Source organism: Garra rufa, chromosome 21 (assembly GCF_049309525.1).
Source record: "Garra rufa chromosome 21, GarRuf1.0, whole genome shotgun sequence".
In the NCBI taxonomy this organism is placed as follows: domain Eukaryota; kingdom Metazoa; phylum Chordata; class Actinopteri; order Cypriniformes; family Cyprinidae; genus Garra; species Garra rufa.
Window position 1 is genome coordinate 5,713,645 of NC_133381.1, and position 20,125 is coordinate 5,733,769.

Here is a 20,125-nt window from a genome sequence, read left to right on the forward strand (position 1 = left end):
CTTGATCATATTAATCTGTATCTGCTATAAAGATTCAGCAACATCATTTGGGTGAAGATTCATTCTCTTGATTCTCACTGTACAGCTAGTAGTTGTTAAATTCTTCAAAATGAAGGTTCTTTGTTGGCATATGTGACCCTGGACCACAAAACCAGTCATAAGGTTAAATTTTACAAAACTGAGATGTATACATCATATGAAAGCTCAATAAATAAGCTTTCTATTGATATATGATTTGTTAGGATAGGACAATATTTGGCCGAGATACATCTATTTGAATATCTGGAATCTGAGGGTGCAAAAAAATCTAAATACTGAGAAAATCACCTTTAAAGATCTCCATATTAAGTTCTTAACAATGCATATTACTAATCAAAAATTACTTTTTGAAATATTTATAGTAGGAATTTTACAAAAAATCTTCATGGAACATGATCTTTACTTAATTTCCTAATGATTTTTGGCATAAAAGAAAAATCAATAATTTTGACCCATACAATGAATTTTTGGCTATTGCTACAAATATACCCCAGCGACTTAAGACTGGTTTTGTGGTCCAGGGTCACATATATGGTTGAAGAACCTTTAACAAACATGGAACCTTGCACAAAAGGTTCTTTAGATGATTAAATGTTTTAAAGGTGCCATAGAATGGAAAACTGTATTTACCTAGGCATAGTTGAATAATAACAGTTCTGTACATGGACATGACATACTGTAAGTCTCAAACACCATCGTTTCCTCCTCCTTATATAAATCTGGTGTTTGAAAAATAGGCTAATCCTAACATAACAGCGACTATTACATAAGAGTCGCGATCATTAATAGTTACGCCCCCAACCTTCGCATAGCCGAATCATCAGAAGTTCTGCAGCTAGGCTTCTGTGAAAAAACAAAGCGAGGACAATAGCGGAAATGGCAGATCACAGGAATAAATTATATGTTTCAGGTTGTGCAGGAGACGTTAAGTGCAGGGATAGTTTCAATATATTAACAGAGGCGCGAACTCCTTGATTAAATATATATTTTCCTCCATGTGAAATGAGCCGCTCTGTGAAACAGCCAATCAGAGCAGAGCTCATTATTATTATTCATGAACCTTCCAAATAAGGTAACAACAGACCATTTCATTCTAGGGACAAATCCTAGGGTTGTAAATGGACCTGTAAAACCCCGTTTTGCCCTTTCCTATGCCATATACTTTCTATGTAGATATCAGAGAACAATTTAAAATATTGTATCAATGCATTCTATGGCACCTTTAAAAATAGCTTTTATAAACTGTTTACTAAAAGGTTCTTTGAAGAGCCTGATATGGTTCACTGTGTTCTACAATATTGATATATGAACTGTGCAACTTACGTCAGCAACCATATCAATGAGAGATCTATTGCAGCCATCAAAACGGGATTTCCAGGACGTTGCCTCCTTCTCCAACTTCTTCATCTTCTTTGCCATCTGTAAGACAAATCAACATCGTACCATGTAAATAAGACAGACAGCAAGCTGCTTAGTGTTTTTTTTTTTTTTAATAAATTTCTTATATGCTATCATAGTTTTTATTAATATTTTGAATTTGCTTTTATTTTATATTTTTAGTTTATTTCAATTTTAGGTTAAAGCTTTAGGAATTTTCTTATGTGCTTTTGTCATTTTATTATTATTTACTATGTATTTTTTATATATTTCTTATTTCTTATGTGCTATCATAGGGTTTACACATTATCTTGTGTTTTTGTCATTATATATATATACTGTTTAGGTTTAATTGATTTGCAATTCAGTTTTAATTTTTATTCATTTGCAGTTTTTTTATTTTGTGCTTCAGCTTAAATGTAGGCAACATTTGTAATTTGTGTTTAGTTTTAATTCATTTCAGTTTACTTAAATTAACAAAATTAAGAATTTACTTTTTTTTTTTTACAAATTATTTATTTGTTTGTAATTTTATGTGTTTTTGACATTTTAGTGTTATTTTACTATTTAGATTTAATTTCGTTTCATTTCAGTTTTAGTTTTTGAAATTTTCAGTTAGTAATTTTAGTTAAGTAAACTAACTTAAGTTAGTTGCCAATGCAACATTTCTAAGTTACATTTAGTTTAAGACTTTCAGCAAATTTATTTTCAGATTTATTTCAATTAACAAAACAGTTTTAGTCTTACTAACCTGACTAAACATGCTAGAATTTAACCCTAATGTTTTATTCGGTGTCTGAGAGACCCCAAGCCCCTTTTAATATCCCAAAATATACTAAACATGGATGCATTTTATGTGAGACTGTAAACAAATTTCAACTTGTTTGAAAAGTTGGACTTAATGACCACATTTCTAAAAAAGCACATGTTAAAGCTTCAATAATATCTGCATTTTGATGTTTTGATTATGTCTGAGGAAGGTACACACCTTGTCCATGTCCTGTTTGAAGCTGGCATACACATTGTGGCTCTTAGACACTGTTCCTTGGAATTCGTCAAATTTCTCGGAATACACAACAAGCTAACAGAAAAGAAATGTGTTCACTTCTGAACAGACATGATTTGAGAAAACAATAGTGGTGTGTATTATTTGATGTAAATTTACCTGAGCCTTCATGTCAACCTCTTGTTCTTTTAAAAGTTTAACCTGTATTTTGGCTTCTGCAGTTTGCTTCAGTAACTGGAAAAAAATATAGATTGGAAATAAGTAAACTATCCAAGAAAACAGGGATGAGGAGTTATCTGCATTGCACAATGGCGATAACCTGTGGTTTCACTTGACTCAAACTAGCAGCAAGACAATTCCTGCAATAAAAATATATTTTATTAGATGAAATCATTCAAAGTTTTACTCACAAGTTCCTTCTCCAGCTTGTGTTTCTGCTCAGCTTCTTTGAGAATCATGTTGGCCTGTGAGAGTTTTGTCTCCAGTAATTTCTGCTGCAGGTCTCTGTGCTTGAACACTTTTTCAAGATTCTGCATGAAGGCCAAAAACATACGTTTTTCAGTCTTTATTAAATGTATTTACTGTTATCCACATGAGACACTGCAGGTCAATAGGGTAAAAAAAACAACTAATAGTCTTAAGTTTACTAAAATGTTAGGTTTAAATATGCAAATGAGGCATTATTTAATTAAATATGTGCTAATGTGCAAACATTTCCAGTACAAAAATCTAAACACTGGATGAAGTCAGTTTCAAAATTCTTGTGCATTTTATTTATGTTTTTACAGAGGGGATTTTGGGTATCACCCCATAATTCAGATAAAACTTAGACAGAAAACAATGTATTCTTTTAGGGAAATAAAATGTTGTATAAAATCAAGCAAATTATATATGAACTATTCCCTCTGTAAAAACCTTCAGGATATAGACAGGAATAAAAATGTAAAGTTTGATGTGTGTAAGTGTTACTGAAGTGGAGATTTGTGGCTCAGTGCAGGAGAAAAAACTAATTTTAAGAAAACGGCCTTTAAAAATATTCATTATAATTGAAATCTATTGACACAAATAGATAAAGTGCTATAAAAGAAACACTTAATAGTGTCTTTTGGGTGTTTTCGTTGCACTTGTCTGAAAAAAACCTTTATGAAACACCAAAAAGCCCGAAATCTGAAACTTGACAGGTGCCTGCAGTGTCTCCCCTTAAAGTAATATTTTGCCCAAAAATTTAAATTTGCTAAAAAATATACTCACTCTCAGGCCATTCAAGATGTAGCTGAGTTTGTTTTTTTATCAGAACAGATTTGGAGAATCTGGATTTGGATTTAGAATTACATCACTTGCTCAACAATGAATCCTCTGCAGTGAATGGGTGCCGTCAGAATGAGAGTTCAAACAGCTGATAAAAACATCACAATAATCCACAAGTAATCCACACCACTCCAATCCATCAATTAATGTCTTGTGAAGCCAAAAGCTGCATGTTTAAGAAACAAATCCATCATGTTTGGACTGTCATTCTGACGGCACCCATTCACTGCAGAGGATCCATTGGTGAGCAAGTGATGTCATGCTAAATCCAAATCTGTTCCAATAAAAAATAGACTCATCTACATCTTGCAGAAATTTAATTTTGTTTACCTTAATGTAATAAAATAACTAATACTGAAATTAAAATCAATAAAAAAACATATAAAAAACAATAACAAGTAAAAAATGGAACATATATATTATACATATTCCATTTTTTACTTGTTATTGTTTTTTTATATCTATTAAAAAAGAGAGAAAAAAAATGCGATCTGGGAAAACCCGCTAGGACATTTTAAGGAAATTCGGGAAAAATATATTTTTTTTAATCAAAATTAGGTTTCAATTATTCAATTATTATTCTATAACATCTTGTCTATCATCTCCGAAAATATCTTGGCAAAATTAATTTGTTTAGTGCAGAAAAATAGAGATTTATTGCAGCAAGGAGAGATGATTGTGTCTTATGTTAAGAATGTGCTGCGAAAGTTTTTATTTATTTATTTATTAATATTAATATTTATTAATCTGCTGAATCTTGGTGATGTCAGTGCCCTTAACGATGTTATAATGGACAACTTCACATCCAGAGATGAAGGATTTAATGATGAAGTTACTAGAGAGGAGGAGTCCGAGGACAGTCTGTTATATGTAAAGGTGCGAGAACAGTTACAAGGTACACTTTTCGTGCTTTCTAAACATGATCAAAAGTTCAGAGACTATGCCCATGATAAACAACAGAAAACAGACGTTAGTCTGTTTGTGTAACGATGCAGTATAGCGTTCCTGACTTGACAGACAGCTCTTGTTAAACCCATAAAGTAAAACCTGTCTCACTTTAAATCCATTCTTGAATATCATAGCTATCAGCCAATTTAAGATTGCATTACTTTTGTTACGTTCAAGCTATGGACAAAATAAAAACAGTTTTGGAATGGGCTTGAATATCGTATCAAAACCTAAAAAAGGTCAAATTTCACCATGTGTTGGGTTTTCCTAGATCGCATCACATATGGAGATAAAAAATATAATAATAATAATTATTATTTTTTACAAATAAAAAAATAACAAAGATAACAAATCATGGTTTAAATAATATGATCTCAGGTCAAACCGAAGTAACTTCCTGTAGGTTCCTCTTACCGCCTCTCGCTGGTCGTATTTAGATATGAGGTCCTTGAGTTTCTCAGCCAGGTCGCTGTTCTCCTGGCACAGTTTGTTGTTTCGGCTGCTGTGCTCCTCGATCTGGGCCTGGATGTCTGTCAGCGTGCTCTGGAAATGCGTTGTGATTTCCTTCCGCTTCAGATCATCTTCACGGCACCGCTGTAGAGTTTCCTCCTGCACCAAAAGCATGATGATGGATATGAGTTGTGTGTCAATGTTTTATAGTTTTAGTAAAAATAACTTTATCATAATGCCATGGTTTGTACAGGACAAAATATAAACCATTTACACTGTAAAAAATGTTTTTATTACTGGAGTATGAAGTTATTCTACTTCAAAATGTCATGTTTAATTCAATGTATTACTTGCTAATTTGTTCAGGAGTTTTTATTTATTATTTGTGACCCTGGACCACAAAACCAATCATAAGGATCAATTTTTAAAAATTGAGATTTATACATCATCTGAAAGCTGAATAAGCTTTCTGTTTATGTATGGGTTGTTAGGATAGGACAATATTTAGCTGAGATACAAGTATTTGAAAAGCTGGAATGTGCAAAATATTGAGAAAATTCCTTTTAAAGTTGTCCAAATTAAGTTCTTAGCAATGCATATTACTAATCCAAAAATAAGTTTTGATATATTTACGATAGGAAATTCACAAAATATCAACACAAAACATGATCTTTACTTAATATCCTAATGATTTTTCGCATAAAAGAAATACAAATATACCTGTGCTACTTAAGACTGTTTCGTAGTCCAGGGTTTTCATCCAGTTCAGTTTTTTTCAGTGTACTGTTATTTAGCATTGTTAAACGAAAGGGCAATTTCAAAGCAAATATTAACATTGAACCATTATTTGTGTGTACTAACACAAGTTTGTCTTTTTAATATTGACTAGATGAGATGATATTTTCACCTTTAACGTCTTGTTGTGTCTTTGCAGCTCTCTGCACAGGCCTTCTAGTTTGCTGCGGGCCAGAACGGCTCGGCTGTGTTCGCTCTGAAGCTGATCCTTCTCCTTCAGCACTTGGAGAAATTTCTTCTGCAGGACCTTCAGCTGTTTCTGGTCCGAGCGGTGCTCTTCCAACTGCAGGTTACATGTACACATAATTTAATTATGATTTACAGAAATATAAAAACAGTGAGATATAAAAGCATCTCAATATACCAAGCTGGAAAGACCATTCTTAGATTTTGTGTGTGTGTGTGTATATATATAATATATATATATTTTTTTTTTCCCTAACTTTGATTATACTTTGATAATTTATGTTTGTTTATTTTGTTATTTATTTATTTATTTATTTTACTATTATTTAAATATATAGGTTTATTTAAGTTTTTTAATTTTGCAAAGGTAGAGAAGTTCAATTTTTTTTATGAAAACAAAAACGGAACGCTGATTGTCTTTATCAGTTCAGTGTGTTTTTTGATGAGAGCCTCAGTAAGTTTTTGTATTTATTTTTTTATTATTATTATTATTTTAAAGATGATTAAATGGAAATTTACAATAGAACCTAATATAGAACAACCCTAAACAAAACTGTGCTGAAATAAAGTTTTTCTTTCATAGAAGACTGCAAGGTCTTTCTGTTTTTTTAAATATGCTTAATATACTTAAGCATATAAACAGACATAAGTCTAGAATGTTTAGAATAGGGAAGGAGGGGGAAAAAAAGAAAAAAAGGGTAAAAAGAGGGAAAAAATTTAATGTATACGAAAAAAAAAAAATATATATATATATATATATATAAACAAAAAAATAAAAATAAATAAATAAACAAATACAAAAAGCAAAAAAAATAAAAATGGAGAAAAAAAAGAGAAAAATAATTGGATAAATAAGTGGAAATTAAATGAAGAATTTATCTAAGAAAAAAAAAGCACAGTTGGTGTTTCCGCTCAGTATTTAATACATTCGTTATATATGTATTATATAAAGAAATACTTGTTTATTTAAATGATTTATTGGAAATGTACTAAATATGGGACAATCCAAAGCAAAACTGTACTGAAATAAAATATTTTGAACACAGAAGGCAAGTTCTGAAAAAGTTCTGCAAAGTTTTTGTTTCTTAATAAACTTAAAATGTTTTCACAAAAAAAGAGGGGGCTGATTTTTGAAATGCATGTGTGAATATTTACCTATTTTCATTTAACTACTATTTTTAAGGAGGTAGCTTGTTAATAAATGTCTTTTTTTCATTCAAAGGCATAACATTGTTGATGTACTCACCAGTTCAGCATGTTTTTTGATGAGAGCCTCCAGTTTCTGCTCAGGACTCCCGAGTTTATTCAGACTCTGCATGAGCAGCATGGCTTCCTTCCCTGCAATTATTGACACAATGTTCTTTGGTCACACAGTTTGACAGCATTAAGCCGTTGATAGCACTCCGTTTAAAGATTAAAAACTTGATTTAATCACTAATCACATTTCAAATGGAGTAACATAGGGTTAAATATCTCACATGTGACTCACCGAGGCCTTTAAGCATCTTCTTCTCCATTTTCTGTTCTTTGGTCTTGTCCGGAACGGCCTCTTCTTCAACATCCTCAGTCTCACTTGGCTGTTCGGTGACCTGAAAGGTGCTGATAATGTCCTCCAGCTGCTGACTCAGATCTTCGGTGAGGTCATGGGTGACTTCAGCCTTGGTGTCACCATTTGTAGACTGGGAACAGCTCTCCATTCTGATGGAAATCTACTTTTCAGAAAGGCCAGAGTCAGTCACAGATTACAGGATGAATTCGCTTTTAAATTTGACCACCAAGTTTTGACTTTGAATAAATGTTAGCAGTATATGGGTGATTCTTTTATATTATTTACTATTACACTGTTTTATATTATATTATACGATTCTATTTTATATTATATGTGACCCTGGACCACAAAAGCAGTCTTAAGGTATATTTATAGAAATAGCTAGAAATACATTGCATGGGTCAAAATTATCAAATTTTCTTTTATGCCAAAAATCATTAGGATATTAAGTAAAGATCATGTTCCATGAATATATTCTGTACATTTCTTACCATAAATATATCAAAACTTAATTTTTGATTAGTAATATGCATCGTTAAGAACTTCATTTGGACAACTTTAAAGGCAATTTTCTCAGTATTTCGATTTTTTTGCAACCTCAGATTCCAGATTTTTTCTTGCTAGTGAATTTCAAAAATAATTACAAAGAAACAGCAAGTAACACATTGAAATAAACTGGAATTGTTGAAGCAAGATTAAAATGGTCCATTACTCCAGTAATCTTTGTTTTATTTACATTTAAACAATATATATATATATATATATATATATATATATATATATATACACATATACATATATATATATATATATATATATATTTGAAAAATTAAACTTCTTCAAACACATTCATCTTATTTTAAAACTTTTACGTTTTGATATTGTTTGGTGTGATGGTAATGATTTTTCAGTATTTAGAGAAAAAAAAATGATTAGTCTACTTTGATTCATAAAATATTTTTTAAAAAATCAAAAAATTTTAAATTGTGGGGAATAATCACTGAAATTCATCTTTGAAATCACTGAAATCTAAAATGTTAGGCATGATCCCAGCTAACAAAATATGTTTTAAGAACATTTTTAAAGCTATGAAAACATTATTAGTAAATGTTCTGTGAGTTATTTTTCAAATGTTTAAAAAATATTATTTTATTCTTAGTTATTAGAATGTTAACAAACATTCCATTTTATAATTTTGGAAAGGTTACGAGAATGTTACTTTTCAATGTGAATCTGAACATTCTAAAACAAGTAACATGATGAGATGAACATCCAACTAAAACATTTTATAAGAAACATTACATGAATTATGTAAATGCAGTTTTGTGCGAATGTTTGAGAATGTTATTAAAAACCACATAACTTTGAACAACACTACCAGTCAAAAGTTTTTAGACAGTAAGATTATTAATGTGTTTTAAAGAAATCTCTTCTGCTCACCAAGCCTGCATTTTAAAGAAATTAATACTTTTATTCAGCAAGGATGCTTTAAATTGATCAAAAGTTATTTCAGATAAATGCTGTTCTTTTGAACTGTCAGAACTCAGATGTTTTCAACATAATAAATGTTTTTTAGCAGCAAATCTGAATTTTAAAATGATTTCTGAAGGATCATGTCACTGTGGTAATGAGGCTAAAAATTCAGCTTTGAAATCAGGAATAAATTACATTTTAAAATATGTTAAAATAAAAAACGGTTATTTTTAAATAGTAAATATATTTTAAAATGTTACTGTTTTGCTGTACTTTGCATCAAATAAATGCAGGCTTGGTGTGCAAAAGAGACTTCTTTAAAAAACATTAAAAATCTTACTGTGCACAAACTTTTGACTGGTAGTGTATCTTTGAGAGACCCTTGCCAGAACTTTCTGAGAGCGTCCCCTGTTATAAATGGGATGCTAATGACATGCAATGGTAGGGACAGCAATTTATGAAACAAATTGTATACAAAAAATACCCAAAGATATTGTATCACAGTTTGTATCATGAATTGCATCACTATTAATAAATAATTCAAAACTAAGCATTAAACTTTAAAACTCAAGCTTTAAAGGAATCTTTAAAACTTTTTAGAATCACTTAAAAAAATCACCCATATATGTTTAAAAGTGCACACAGTCCGATCAGATCATGAGGTTTTTTTAAATGTTTTAAAAATGTTTCATTCTTTGTTATTAGAATGTTAACAAACATTCCATTTTATAATTCTGAAAAGCTTATTAGAATGTTACTTTTGAATGTGAACCTGAACAAGTAACATTTAAAAAATGTTTGTGAATGAACGTCATTAGTTATATAGAGTTAGTGAAAACTAATCCAAAGGAATCACTAAGGCTTTAAAGGAATCTATAAAACTTTTTAGAATCACTTAACAAATCACCCATATATGTTTAAAAGTGCACACAGTGTGATCATGACAGATCATGATGTGTGACGACTGTTGTAATTGCTCTTAATTATTGTAAAGAGCTGTTGGGGTTGTTTGTCCTCTGAGCTACGGAGCGACTCTTGGTTAAATTTAGCTACTCTGTCCGGGCTGATAACTCCCCCTTTCATAAGAATGGCACATGGCACCTGTTCATGGCCTGGAGTCTATTTCAAGAGACTCTTAATATGGTCAACTTGTCTGTTTATTCTCCAGCATGTCAGCGCTCATGTGTATTCAAACGATGTGCTGTAAAACATGCACTGTACATTTAATAAAAAATTCTAAATCTGTTTTTACATTTCATAACATTTTTTCTGCCTTTCAGCTGACCTACACTGAACCTTCATGCATTTGAGTATTTTCCATTCCTCTCACACTGATATTGTCATGTTTTCAACAGACCCCCAAGACTTTAGCACAGAGAAAAAAGCGTATGCTGTGTTACACTGAAACATGCTTTTCATGCTTAATGTTGATCTATATACATTTAGCTTTACCGTGTGACAATTAAACATGCATTCAAGCCATTTCACATTTTAGAAACTATGAAGACGTTGCATGAGATGTTGAGTAAAGTTCCGAAGGAGACATGAGGAAACACTTACCAGCAGGAGCAGTGAGAGAGTGAGTGAGAGGAGCAGAAACTCTCAGTGTGGCTGACAGGACAAACGCAGCAGCTGCGGGAGGCAGACAGACCTCAAAATAATCAGGAGGGATCGTCCAACACGCTGAGATTCAAAGCATGTTCTATAGATTGAGAATATCTGTGTGAATTCTGTCAAACACTGTTTGATTGTTGTGAAATCTGCAGATATAAAGGACAAAGGCAAAAATAAATCAGCATTTCAGAATTTGAATATTATAATATAAAATTTTGAATCTCATGAAATATCAAGAAGTCCAAGAAGTATTGTGAGTTTATGGTTTAATATAAATTAAGCATATTTTCTCTTTAATTCCATCTGCGAAAAGACGGTTCTGACTCTCACAACTTCAATGTGGAAAAAAAATAATATTACTCAAATTGTATTCAAAACTGTGTTTTTCAACAATGTATTTGTGTCATTATGCTGATTTATTGTATTTTTTCCCCATATTTTGACATTATTAAATAAGAATACAAATATTCTTACGAGTACAAAATGGTTACCAGACATTTATCCTTTTAAAATGTAAATAAAATTCTTTAATTTTACAAATATTTTGTATTTTCCCCATTTTAACAACTACATACACTATTATATATATATATATATATATATATATTTTTTTTTTTTTTTTTTTTTACAGTTAATGATAACATATAATTTATGCTCATTAAAAATTATTTTATGATATGGAATTGTACTGTAAGTAACAGTAAGGTTTTGAAAGTTTTTTAAAGAAGTCTCTTCTGCTCACCAAGCCTGCATTTATTTGATTCAAAGTACAGCAAAAGCAGTAAAATTCTGAAATATTTTTAATACTTGAAATAACTGTTTTCTATTTGAATATATTTCAAAATGTAATTTATTTCTGTGATTTTAAATCTGAATTTTTACCATCTTTACTCCAGTCCTATGATCCTTCAGAAATTACTCTAATATTCTGATATGCTGCTCAAAACACATTTATTATGATGAATATGTTGAAAACAGCTAAGTGGATTTTTTTTCAGCTTTCTTTGATGAATAGAAAGTTCAGAAGAACAGCATTTATCTGAAATAGAAATCTTTTGTAACATATAAATGTCTTTATCATCTCTTTTGATCAATTGAATGCATCCTTGCTAAATAAAAGTATTAATTTCTATACTTTCTTTACCAAAAAATCCAAGCTTTTGATTATATAGTGTATGTTACAAAAGCTTTTTTATTTCAGATAAATGCTGATATTTGGATCTTTCTATTTATCAAATCCTGAAAAATATTTACTGAACTGTTTTAAATATTGATGATGATAATAATAATAAAAAATTTTGTTGAATAGAAAATCAGCATATTAGAATGATTTATGAAGGATCATGTAACATGTAGCCTGGAAATTTTGTTTTGATCACAGAAAAAAAATTCATTTTAAAACAAATTTAAATATATATCAAGTATCTAGTTTTACATTGTGGGATTTGTATCATAACTAAGCATATTAACTTGCCATTTTCCATTATTGTCATGTCATAAAACAAATTATTTTGACTTTGTCATGGACAAAATATAATTATAAAAAATAATATTTATAAAACTGTATAAAAATATGTGTGCAGCATGGTTGTATTCATGACTCATTCAGTTTATGCTGATTTAAATAAATATATATATATATATATATATATATATATATATATATATATATATATATATATATATATTATTTTGCAGTAATGTGCTTAGATATAATGAAACAATATAACAATGCAAAATCTATACAAATCTTTAAAAAATAAATAAATAAATAATTCAAATAATAAGTATGCACGCACAGTTAGCATATAACTTCAACATGTTTAAAATTTCTCCAATATACAATCCACTGCAGCTTTATTAACCAATGCTCTGAGCAGCACAGATATTCTGACCAAGCCTCCATTAATCTCAGTGTGAAAAGAGTCTATCGGCAGAGCCCAGCTCTCAGAGCGCCATGTTTTCGGGATCGTACGGTATGACCCTCCGTTTGCATGGGACTGCACAGATCGGCATATGAAAGCCACATGGGTAAATGCTGATCATTTCATTAGTGATTCATCAGCTTTGATATGTGACAGCACTGGGGCAATTATTTCCCATGAGGTCTTGCTTTGTGCTTGATTAAATGAGGAGGACAAACTGCCCACTTGGGCTCAGGCTGGTAAGTTTACAAAATCTAATCAAAATGAATATATATATTTATTTTTTGCTTGTTTATTTTGGGTGACTTGCTACATGCAAAAATGTCTGTCTGTATTTATGCATGCACGTTTGCATACACATGCAACTTTCAAAAAGCCAAAAGTGATATTTAAAAACATTTACAGCTAATTTTGAAAACATTAGCTGTTGCATTTGTTTTATTTCCAAGTCTATGTTTCTTTAATTTAACTTTAAGCCTTACATTTGTTGTATCTTTGTCAGCTCGTTATGCCTCAAAGGCCTGTTTCTTTCTGCTGATGTAGCTGAATGGGGATTATGTGAGAACCACATGTCCAGGCCTTTTGTTTTTCCCTTTTTTTGTTGTCTTTTTGTACCTCACGGGTAAATGGATGAAGGTAGAGCAGATGAAAGAGAAATATGCAGCACAGGTCAACAGGAACAGCGGCGTTTGAGCTGGAGCTCAGCAGAAGGCAACAGGTCTGAAATGAGGGCCAAGCATTACAGAGTAATTCAACTTAAAGAAAAAAGACATTATCATGTCCTTAAACTACATCAAGAACTTCTATGAGGGATGTGTAAGTAAGACAAAATCAGTGTTTGCTGGTTTCATAGTTTGTTTCATTTCATTATTTTTGTCATGAAATCACATTAAGTTTCTGTATTTCAATATAATTAGTTTTAAATGGTGCTTCATACTAGCAACGGATTTATTTGATATTTTAGTTATTTCAGAAGTTTATTTTCTCTCAAATGTCATAGTCAAAGCAACTGTATGTAGTTTTGTGTATTTTTCTACTTTAGATCGCACTGAAATTAAGCCGAATTCATTGTCATAAATACATGCATTTTTGGCTTTTTTTTGCCAAATTTCATATCTATTCATCAGCAAAATCTCTGAATCAATTGAACCAACTGCTTTGGAAAACGATTCACTTTCTCAAAGTGATGCCTGCTGCCGGTCAAAATTGAGTATGCAACAAAAACTCATGCCAAAACATGCTTATAAAAAAAACTCACTGCAAACGTTTTCTTGAAATTACAATATATTAAATGCAACTATATATGGTTAATCAGAGACTACTCTTCATTGTTATTATACAGATGTGTCCTTTGTGTCATTAAAGGGATAGGTCACCCAAAAATGAAAATGTGATGTTTATCTGCTTACCCCCAGGGCATCCAAGATGTAGGTGACTTTGTTTCCTCAGCAGAACACAAACAAAGATTTTTAACGAAAACCGGTGCAGTCTGCCAGTCATATCATGGCAGTAGATGGGCACCAAACCTTTAAAAGTAAACAAAAACATGCACAGACAAATCCAAATTACACCCTGCGACTCGTGACGATACATTGATGTCCTAAGACACGAAACGATCGTTTTTTGTGAGAAACTGAACAGTATTTTTATAATTTTTTACCTTTGATACACAGCCATGTCCAACTGTCCTGAGCATGAGCTCATCATCCGGCTCGTGACATGTGAACGCGCTCTGGCGTAGTGTACGCAAACGGCGGAAGCGATCTGTCGCATGAATACGACACTCATTGTTCACACAGTGCTCAGAGATTGTGGGTATAGCGGCTATTCAAAATGCTAATTTCTTGCGCTTGTCCTGATTGTTCAAACCGATTTAAAGCTAAAAGATTACGTTACGCTTGCGCAAACTCATCCGGGACTTTTCACTGATTTCCCCTTACGGTGTTTGCGTATTCTACACCAGAGCGCGTTCACATGTAACGTGCCTGATGTTAAACTTGTGCTCAGGACAGATGGACGTGTCTGTGTATCAAAGGTAAAAAATTATATAAATACTGTTCAGTTTCTCGCAAAAAACGATCGTTTCGTGTCTTAAGACATCAATGTATCGTCACGAGTTGCAGGGTGTAATTTGGATTTGTCTGTGCATGCTTTTGTTTACTTTTAAAGGTTTGGTGCCCATCCACGTCAATTATATCAAAGTCCCTTTAAGGCAAGTCATGTCACTCGGCAGCCATCTTTGAAACGCCACTCGGGCAGGCAAGTGCAGCTCCTATCTGTTTGAATGGGGAAACATCAAATTCTCCAAAACTGTTCAACAAGCTTACTATTAAATTTCATATTTTAAATCACCAAAGAAATCCAACAAGAATTGCCTTATAAATGTGGTCCCTTGTGCTCCAATAGCGTTAAAAAAAAAAAACGCTTATTTTTCCGGCTCAATGAGCCAGTGCGCATGCGCAGTACTGAGCGTACGTCTTACTGTGCGTTCACACCGCCGGCGGCGAGAGCGTCAAAGTGGCCGGAAGTCATTCATTTTCAATGTGAGCCGGCGGCGAGAAGCGGCGAGAGCGGCGCGGCGCGTTTTGGGCGGTGTGGGCGTCGGGGAGAGTTGAAGTCAGGTCAACTTTATGGTAATGAGCTATGACGCGGCTCGGCGGCAACCAATCGGAATGTAGAAGTTCACCGCTGAGAGGTTTCAAAAGAACGCAGTCCTGTAAACTTTGGTTCCGGCCACATTAGTTCCCAAGGAAAATGGAGAAGCTAATTATTGCTGTGGCGGGTTTCCCCATAATCTACGACGTGTCCCTGTTTTTAAGTTTGCACTTAACCATGAACACAAAACCCACACCATACAAATGGCTTTTAATTAGTTTATTTCGTTAGCAAACATGTAACTACAATTAAATTAAATTTCTTATTTTCATGTTTAAAATATTTAATATGGTTAACTAACTTACATCCAACTTGTGGTCAGTCTGCACAAGATCGACATGCTTGTTTGCTTTGCGGCCGCTTTAAATACAAGATCAAGCTTTCGATCGTCAGAGCGTCAAGGAATCTTTCTATAGCGTTGCTTGCAGGGCGGCCAGAGCGAATTTTGACGCTCTCGCCGCCGGCGGTGTGAACGCACAGTTAGAGCGCTGACTGTTTCTATAGCAACCGGGACTTCTAACTGCAGCTGCAGTGACGCGCTGACTTTACTAATCAACGATTGGCTCTTTCACTAAGAAGGCGGAGCTTCGCGACCATAATGAGCGTTGCATTTTTCCCCATTCAAAACTACACGAGTGACATGTCTTGGGTATTCTATAGTCTTTGATTATATGGCTGGCAGACTGCACCGGTTTTCGTTAAAAATCTTCGTTTGTGTTCTTCTGAGGAAACAAAGTCACCTACATCTTGGATGCCCTGGGGGTAAGCAGATAAACATCAAATTTTCATTTTTGGGTGAACTATCCCTTTAAAATGTTTACAAACTTATTAAATCCATCCAAGATCAGGTAAAAACCTTACAGATGGCTTCACTGAACTGATATAACTGAAATATCTAAACATTTCGGAAAAAACTGTAACGCAACAAATTCACGTTGACTGAAATCATGTGACTTCGGCACCAAATCAGTGGTTCGAAACAAAAAATTTACATAAAAGTGATTTGTAACTGATATTTTTAAGGAAAAAACATAAATGCAGTTGCTTTATATTATATTGTTGTATGTGTGTTCTGACGTACCTATTTTGTTTTATCTTGTTTAATTTGCTGTCTTTCTGTAGCTCCGGCCTCCGACTGTGATTGGTCAGTTCCACACCCTGTTTTTCGGCTCTGTGCGCATGTTTTTCCTGGGCGTTCTGGGATTTGCTGTTTACGGGAACGAGGCCCTTCATTTCAGCTGTGACCCCGAGAGGAGGGAGCTCAACCTCTTCTGTTACAATCAGTTCAGACCTGTAACGCCGCAGGTAATCCTGCAAAAACATTTTAAGTTAGTAATGTGGATGGAAAGCTTTAATTGAGCGTGAAAAGTGTTTTTTGTTTTTTTTACAGGAACTAAAGTTTTGAGTCAAAAAAGTTTGAAGGGTGTTCTAAGAACAACAGCTTTTTACATAAGTGTCAGGATGGGGCAAGTAGTCACATGCAATTTAAATGTTGTAATTTCCTTTTCACCTAAATTATTTAAACCTATTTATTTTTTTGTAAACTAAATGTTCCCATTCTAAAAAGTTCCCATTCTGACAACATATCCCATTATCAAGCTATATATAAGAAACACACCGTGAAAACAATAATATTCTGAAATATTACAACTCTAAATAACTTTTATTTTAATATATTTTAAAATGTAGTACTGATAAACTAAACATTAATTCACTTAAATGGTATGAGATGACTGTACGCTTATAAATGATTTCCTATTGAACTGTCACCAACTGAACTGAAGTGGTCAAGTCAAAATATTTAAAATATAGCGAATTAAGCTACAAAATCGATCATAATGCACAATGTTTCCATCTAACATGTATTTTGATGTGCAGCTCGTCATATTAATAGAGCGTGTTCACTAGTTAACAGTAAACCATTTGCCTTACCTGAATATGTTCGTAGATTTCGCTCATAGTTGTCATCTTTGGAATGGAAATACTGATATTTTATTTGTAAACATCATACCTCTTTTGCTGGTTTCAGTTAGTGTCATAAAACTAGCGACCCAAGCTAGTAGTAGTACTGACAATGTCGTGTAAACATGGCTGAAGACGCACAAACACGAACAAACAAACCGAATCAATTGAGTGAATCATTTACACTGGAACCGCTCCGATTGATTCAAACTCGTGACTTCGATCATTCAGCTCAAGCGATTCACTAGCAAAACCGGATCAAATTAAAAGAGCCCTTCACTTTCCAATGTCGCTATCGCTTGTAATTGTTTTAAAACGTACTTCCTGATAGGTGAAGCGGAGATTTTCTAAACTTTTAATCAGTTAAAATCATCGCGTCGCAAAATGATTCACTGTTTCGAAGCGCTCCAATCGGTTCGCGAATCATTTGATTCAGATCGAGACCTCAAATCCTAAAAAAAAAAAAATCTTCAAAAATTTTTTTTACTTTTTGAGGGATATGTTGCCAAGTTAACAAATTATACCTAGAGGACACATAGGGTGAATTTAGATTTAAAGTTTTTTTTTTTTTTTTTTTTTTTTTTTAACGATGAACCAAGCTTTATGTAGTTAGTAGCCTACTTGTCTAGGTCAACTTTGAGTAAAGAAAAAAAAAGAGATTAAAAAAGCCAGCTTTTTGTTTATGCATGTGAAATTTAGTTAGCAGTACTACAAAAGATTTATAGCTCAAATAAATGCTTTTAATTAATTAAAGAATCCTGAAAATAAATGTATCACAGTTTATAGTTAGGCTATTTATGTAAGTATTTTGATTGATTGATTGCTATTGCTGTTTACAAAAACAAACCTACCTTAAAGGGGTCATCAGATGCCCATTTTGGGCAAGTTCATATGATTCTTTAGGGTCTTAATGAAAAGTCTCTAATATACTTTGGTTAAAAATTCTCAATAGTAGTGTAAAAAAACACCCTTTTACCTTTTACCTAAAATCAGCTCTGTAAAATATCAGCTCATTTTATCGCACAGGACCTTTAAATGCAAATGAGCTCTGCTGAGGGATTACCAGCTGTAATGTTTACTTTAGCTGCGTTTATCGGCGAACCTTGCCAACGAGCACATTATTAAGAAAGGCCATTTGCCAAGATGCATAAAAAACCCTTATACTCACTTCAGCTGTGGGTGAAGCTGCATCACAAATGATTCCCACGAACATAGATGCATATGTAGATCGGGATCGGCACTTTCCTTTTAAAAATGAAAGTAATGTTGTCCTCTGCCTCTTAAGCGGCTCAGATGTCAGGAGTAAATGTCGACTGCTATGTTCATTATTACATCCAACAACAGAACACCTCAATCACTCAATTAGAGTCTTCCTCTGCACCTGAGTCGACACAATCGCGATCGTATTTTTTTTTTTCGTCACAACCACAATTGTAATTGTAATTAAAGATTAAAAAAATACCATTTTTTTCACTGTAGGGTGGTTGTGTATACAAACTGCCAACACACATTAATGTTCAAACAACATGTAAAAGTTAAGTTTTGCATCCGATGATCCCTTTAAGAAATGTTCATTGTGGGAAACATTTTTATTTTTGCAGGTGTTTTGGGCCCTGCAACTAGTGACGGTCCTTGTTCCAGGCGCGATATTCCATCTGTATGCTGCATATAAAAACATAGACCAGGAGGATATTCTGGAACAACCAACAAACACAGTGTTCTACATCATTTCTGTACTGTTACGGATCATCCTGGAGGTGGCAGCATTCTGGCTCCAGAGTCGCCTCTTTGGATTCCTGGTTCATTCCCTGTACTTCTGTGATGCCAGTTCACTGGAAAAGACATTTAACCTCACCAAGTGTATGGTACCTGAGCACTTTGAAAAGACAATCTTCCTCAGTGCAATGTACATTTTCACCATTATCACTATGATTTTGTGTATGGCGGAGATTTTTGAAATCCTCTGCAGAAGGCTGGGGTATTTAACACGTCAATGACAATCACCAACTTGAAAATAATACACAAAAGAATGCAAATGAAAAAGACAAAACCAGTCATGAGGGTACATTTTTTTGAAATTGAGATTTAAAGATTAATCTGAAAGCCGAACAAATAAGCTTTCCATTGATGTATGGTTTGTTAGGATAGGACAATATTTGGCCAAAATACAACTATTTGAAAATCTGGAATCTGAGGATGCAACAAAAATCTAAATATTAAGAAAATCACCTTTAAAGTTGTCCAAATTAAGTTCTCAGCAATGCACTATTCAAAAATTAAACTTTGATATTTTTACCATAGAACATGTTCTTTATTTAATACCCTAATGATTTTTTGGCATAAAAACAAAATTGATCATTTTAACCCCTGCAATGTATTTTTGGCTTTTGCTACAAATATACCCGTGCTACTTAAGACTGGCTTTGTGGTCCATGGTCACATTTTTCATAGAAACTGCATGATTGCATGCTTTCCATCCAGGTGTTTTGACATTATTTCTACCTCACTGTAAATGAAAAACTGTAAGAGGCAGAAATAAGTGTTTGTAAATATTTAGCACAAGAATAATATACTATTTAACTTAGTCTCTAAAATAATCAATGACTTGTCTTGTAATGCCTTTGTCATGCCATGAACCATTACTGTCTTGTGTATCATTGAAGATGTATGTTTCATTACAAATACTAAAGAATTTAATATAGAAATACAGAATTTGTAAATTTAAAAATACAAAAAGCAATGCAAAAAGAATATGGTAAAGAAGCACAATAATAATCAGGATTTTAAAAACATTAAAGGAGATGTAAATATATTTACTTATTTTTCTTGTTTATTATT

General features: G+C 32.8%; 2 protein-coding genes across 2 annotated transcripts; one reads left to right on the forward strand and one right to left on the reverse strand.

Annotated features, from left to right (window-relative positions):
* Positions 1-1,311: 1,311 nt before the first annotated feature.
* LOC141296143 (beta-taxilin-like) lies at positions 1,312-10,760 on the reverse strand. Its single transcript, XM_073827424.1, has 9 exons — positions 10,692-10,760; positions 7,599-7,818; positions 7,356-7,447; positions 6,036-6,206; positions 5,093-5,287; positions 2,833-2,952; positions 2,582-2,656; positions 2,405-2,497; positions 1,312-1,458 (listed from the first exon to the last, which is right to left on the reverse strand). Exons 2-9 carry the CDS (start codon positions 7,804-7,806, stop codon positions 1,330-1,332), a joined length of 1,083 nt encoding a protein of 360 aa, XP_073683525.1. The 5' UTR covers positions 7,807-7,818; positions 10,692-10,760; the 3' UTR covers positions 1,312-1,329.
* Positions 10,761-13,347: 2,587 nt separating this feature from the next.
* Positions 13,348-20,070, forward strand: LOC141295727 (gap junction epsilon-1 protein). The gene is made up of 3 exons (XM_073826993.1): positions 13,348-13,486; positions 16,448-16,630; positions 18,889-20,070. The coding sequence occupies exons 1-3, from the start codon at positions 13,448-13,450 to the stop codon at positions 19,282-19,284; spliced, it is 618 nt and encodes a 205-aa protein (XP_073683094.1). The 5' UTR covers positions 13,348-13,447; the 3' UTR covers positions 19,285-20,070.
* Positions 20,071-20,125: the final 55 nt, after the last annotated feature.

Excerpts from the sequence above, each read along its gene's own strand:
- LOC141295727 (XM_073826993.1), top strand. The coding sequence starts at position 13,448 with ATGTCCTTAAACTACATCAAGAACTTCTATGAGGGATGT. Across the intron at positions 13,487-16,447 it reads AGAACTTCTATGAGGGATGT|CTCCGGCCTCCGACTGTGAT; the intron begins GTAAGTAAGACA and ends GTCTTTCTGTAG. Across the intron at positions 16,631-18,888 it reads TCAGACCTGTAACGCCGCAG|GTGTTTTGGGCCCTGCAACT; the intron begins GTAATCCTGCAA and ends TTATTTTTGCAG.
- LOC141296143 (XM_073827424.1), bottom strand. The coding sequence starts at position 7,806 with ATGGAGAGCTGTTCCCAGTCTACAAATGGTGACACCAAGGCTGAAGTC. Across the intron at positions 6,207-7,355 it reads TCAAAAAACATGCTGAACTG|TTGGAAGAGCACCGCTCGGA; the intron begins GTGAGTACATCA and ends TGTAACCTGCAG. Across the intron at positions 2,953-5,092 it reads AATACGACCAGCGAGAGGCG|AATCTTGAAAAAGTGTTCAA; the intron begins GTAAGAGGAACC and ends GCCTTCATGCAG.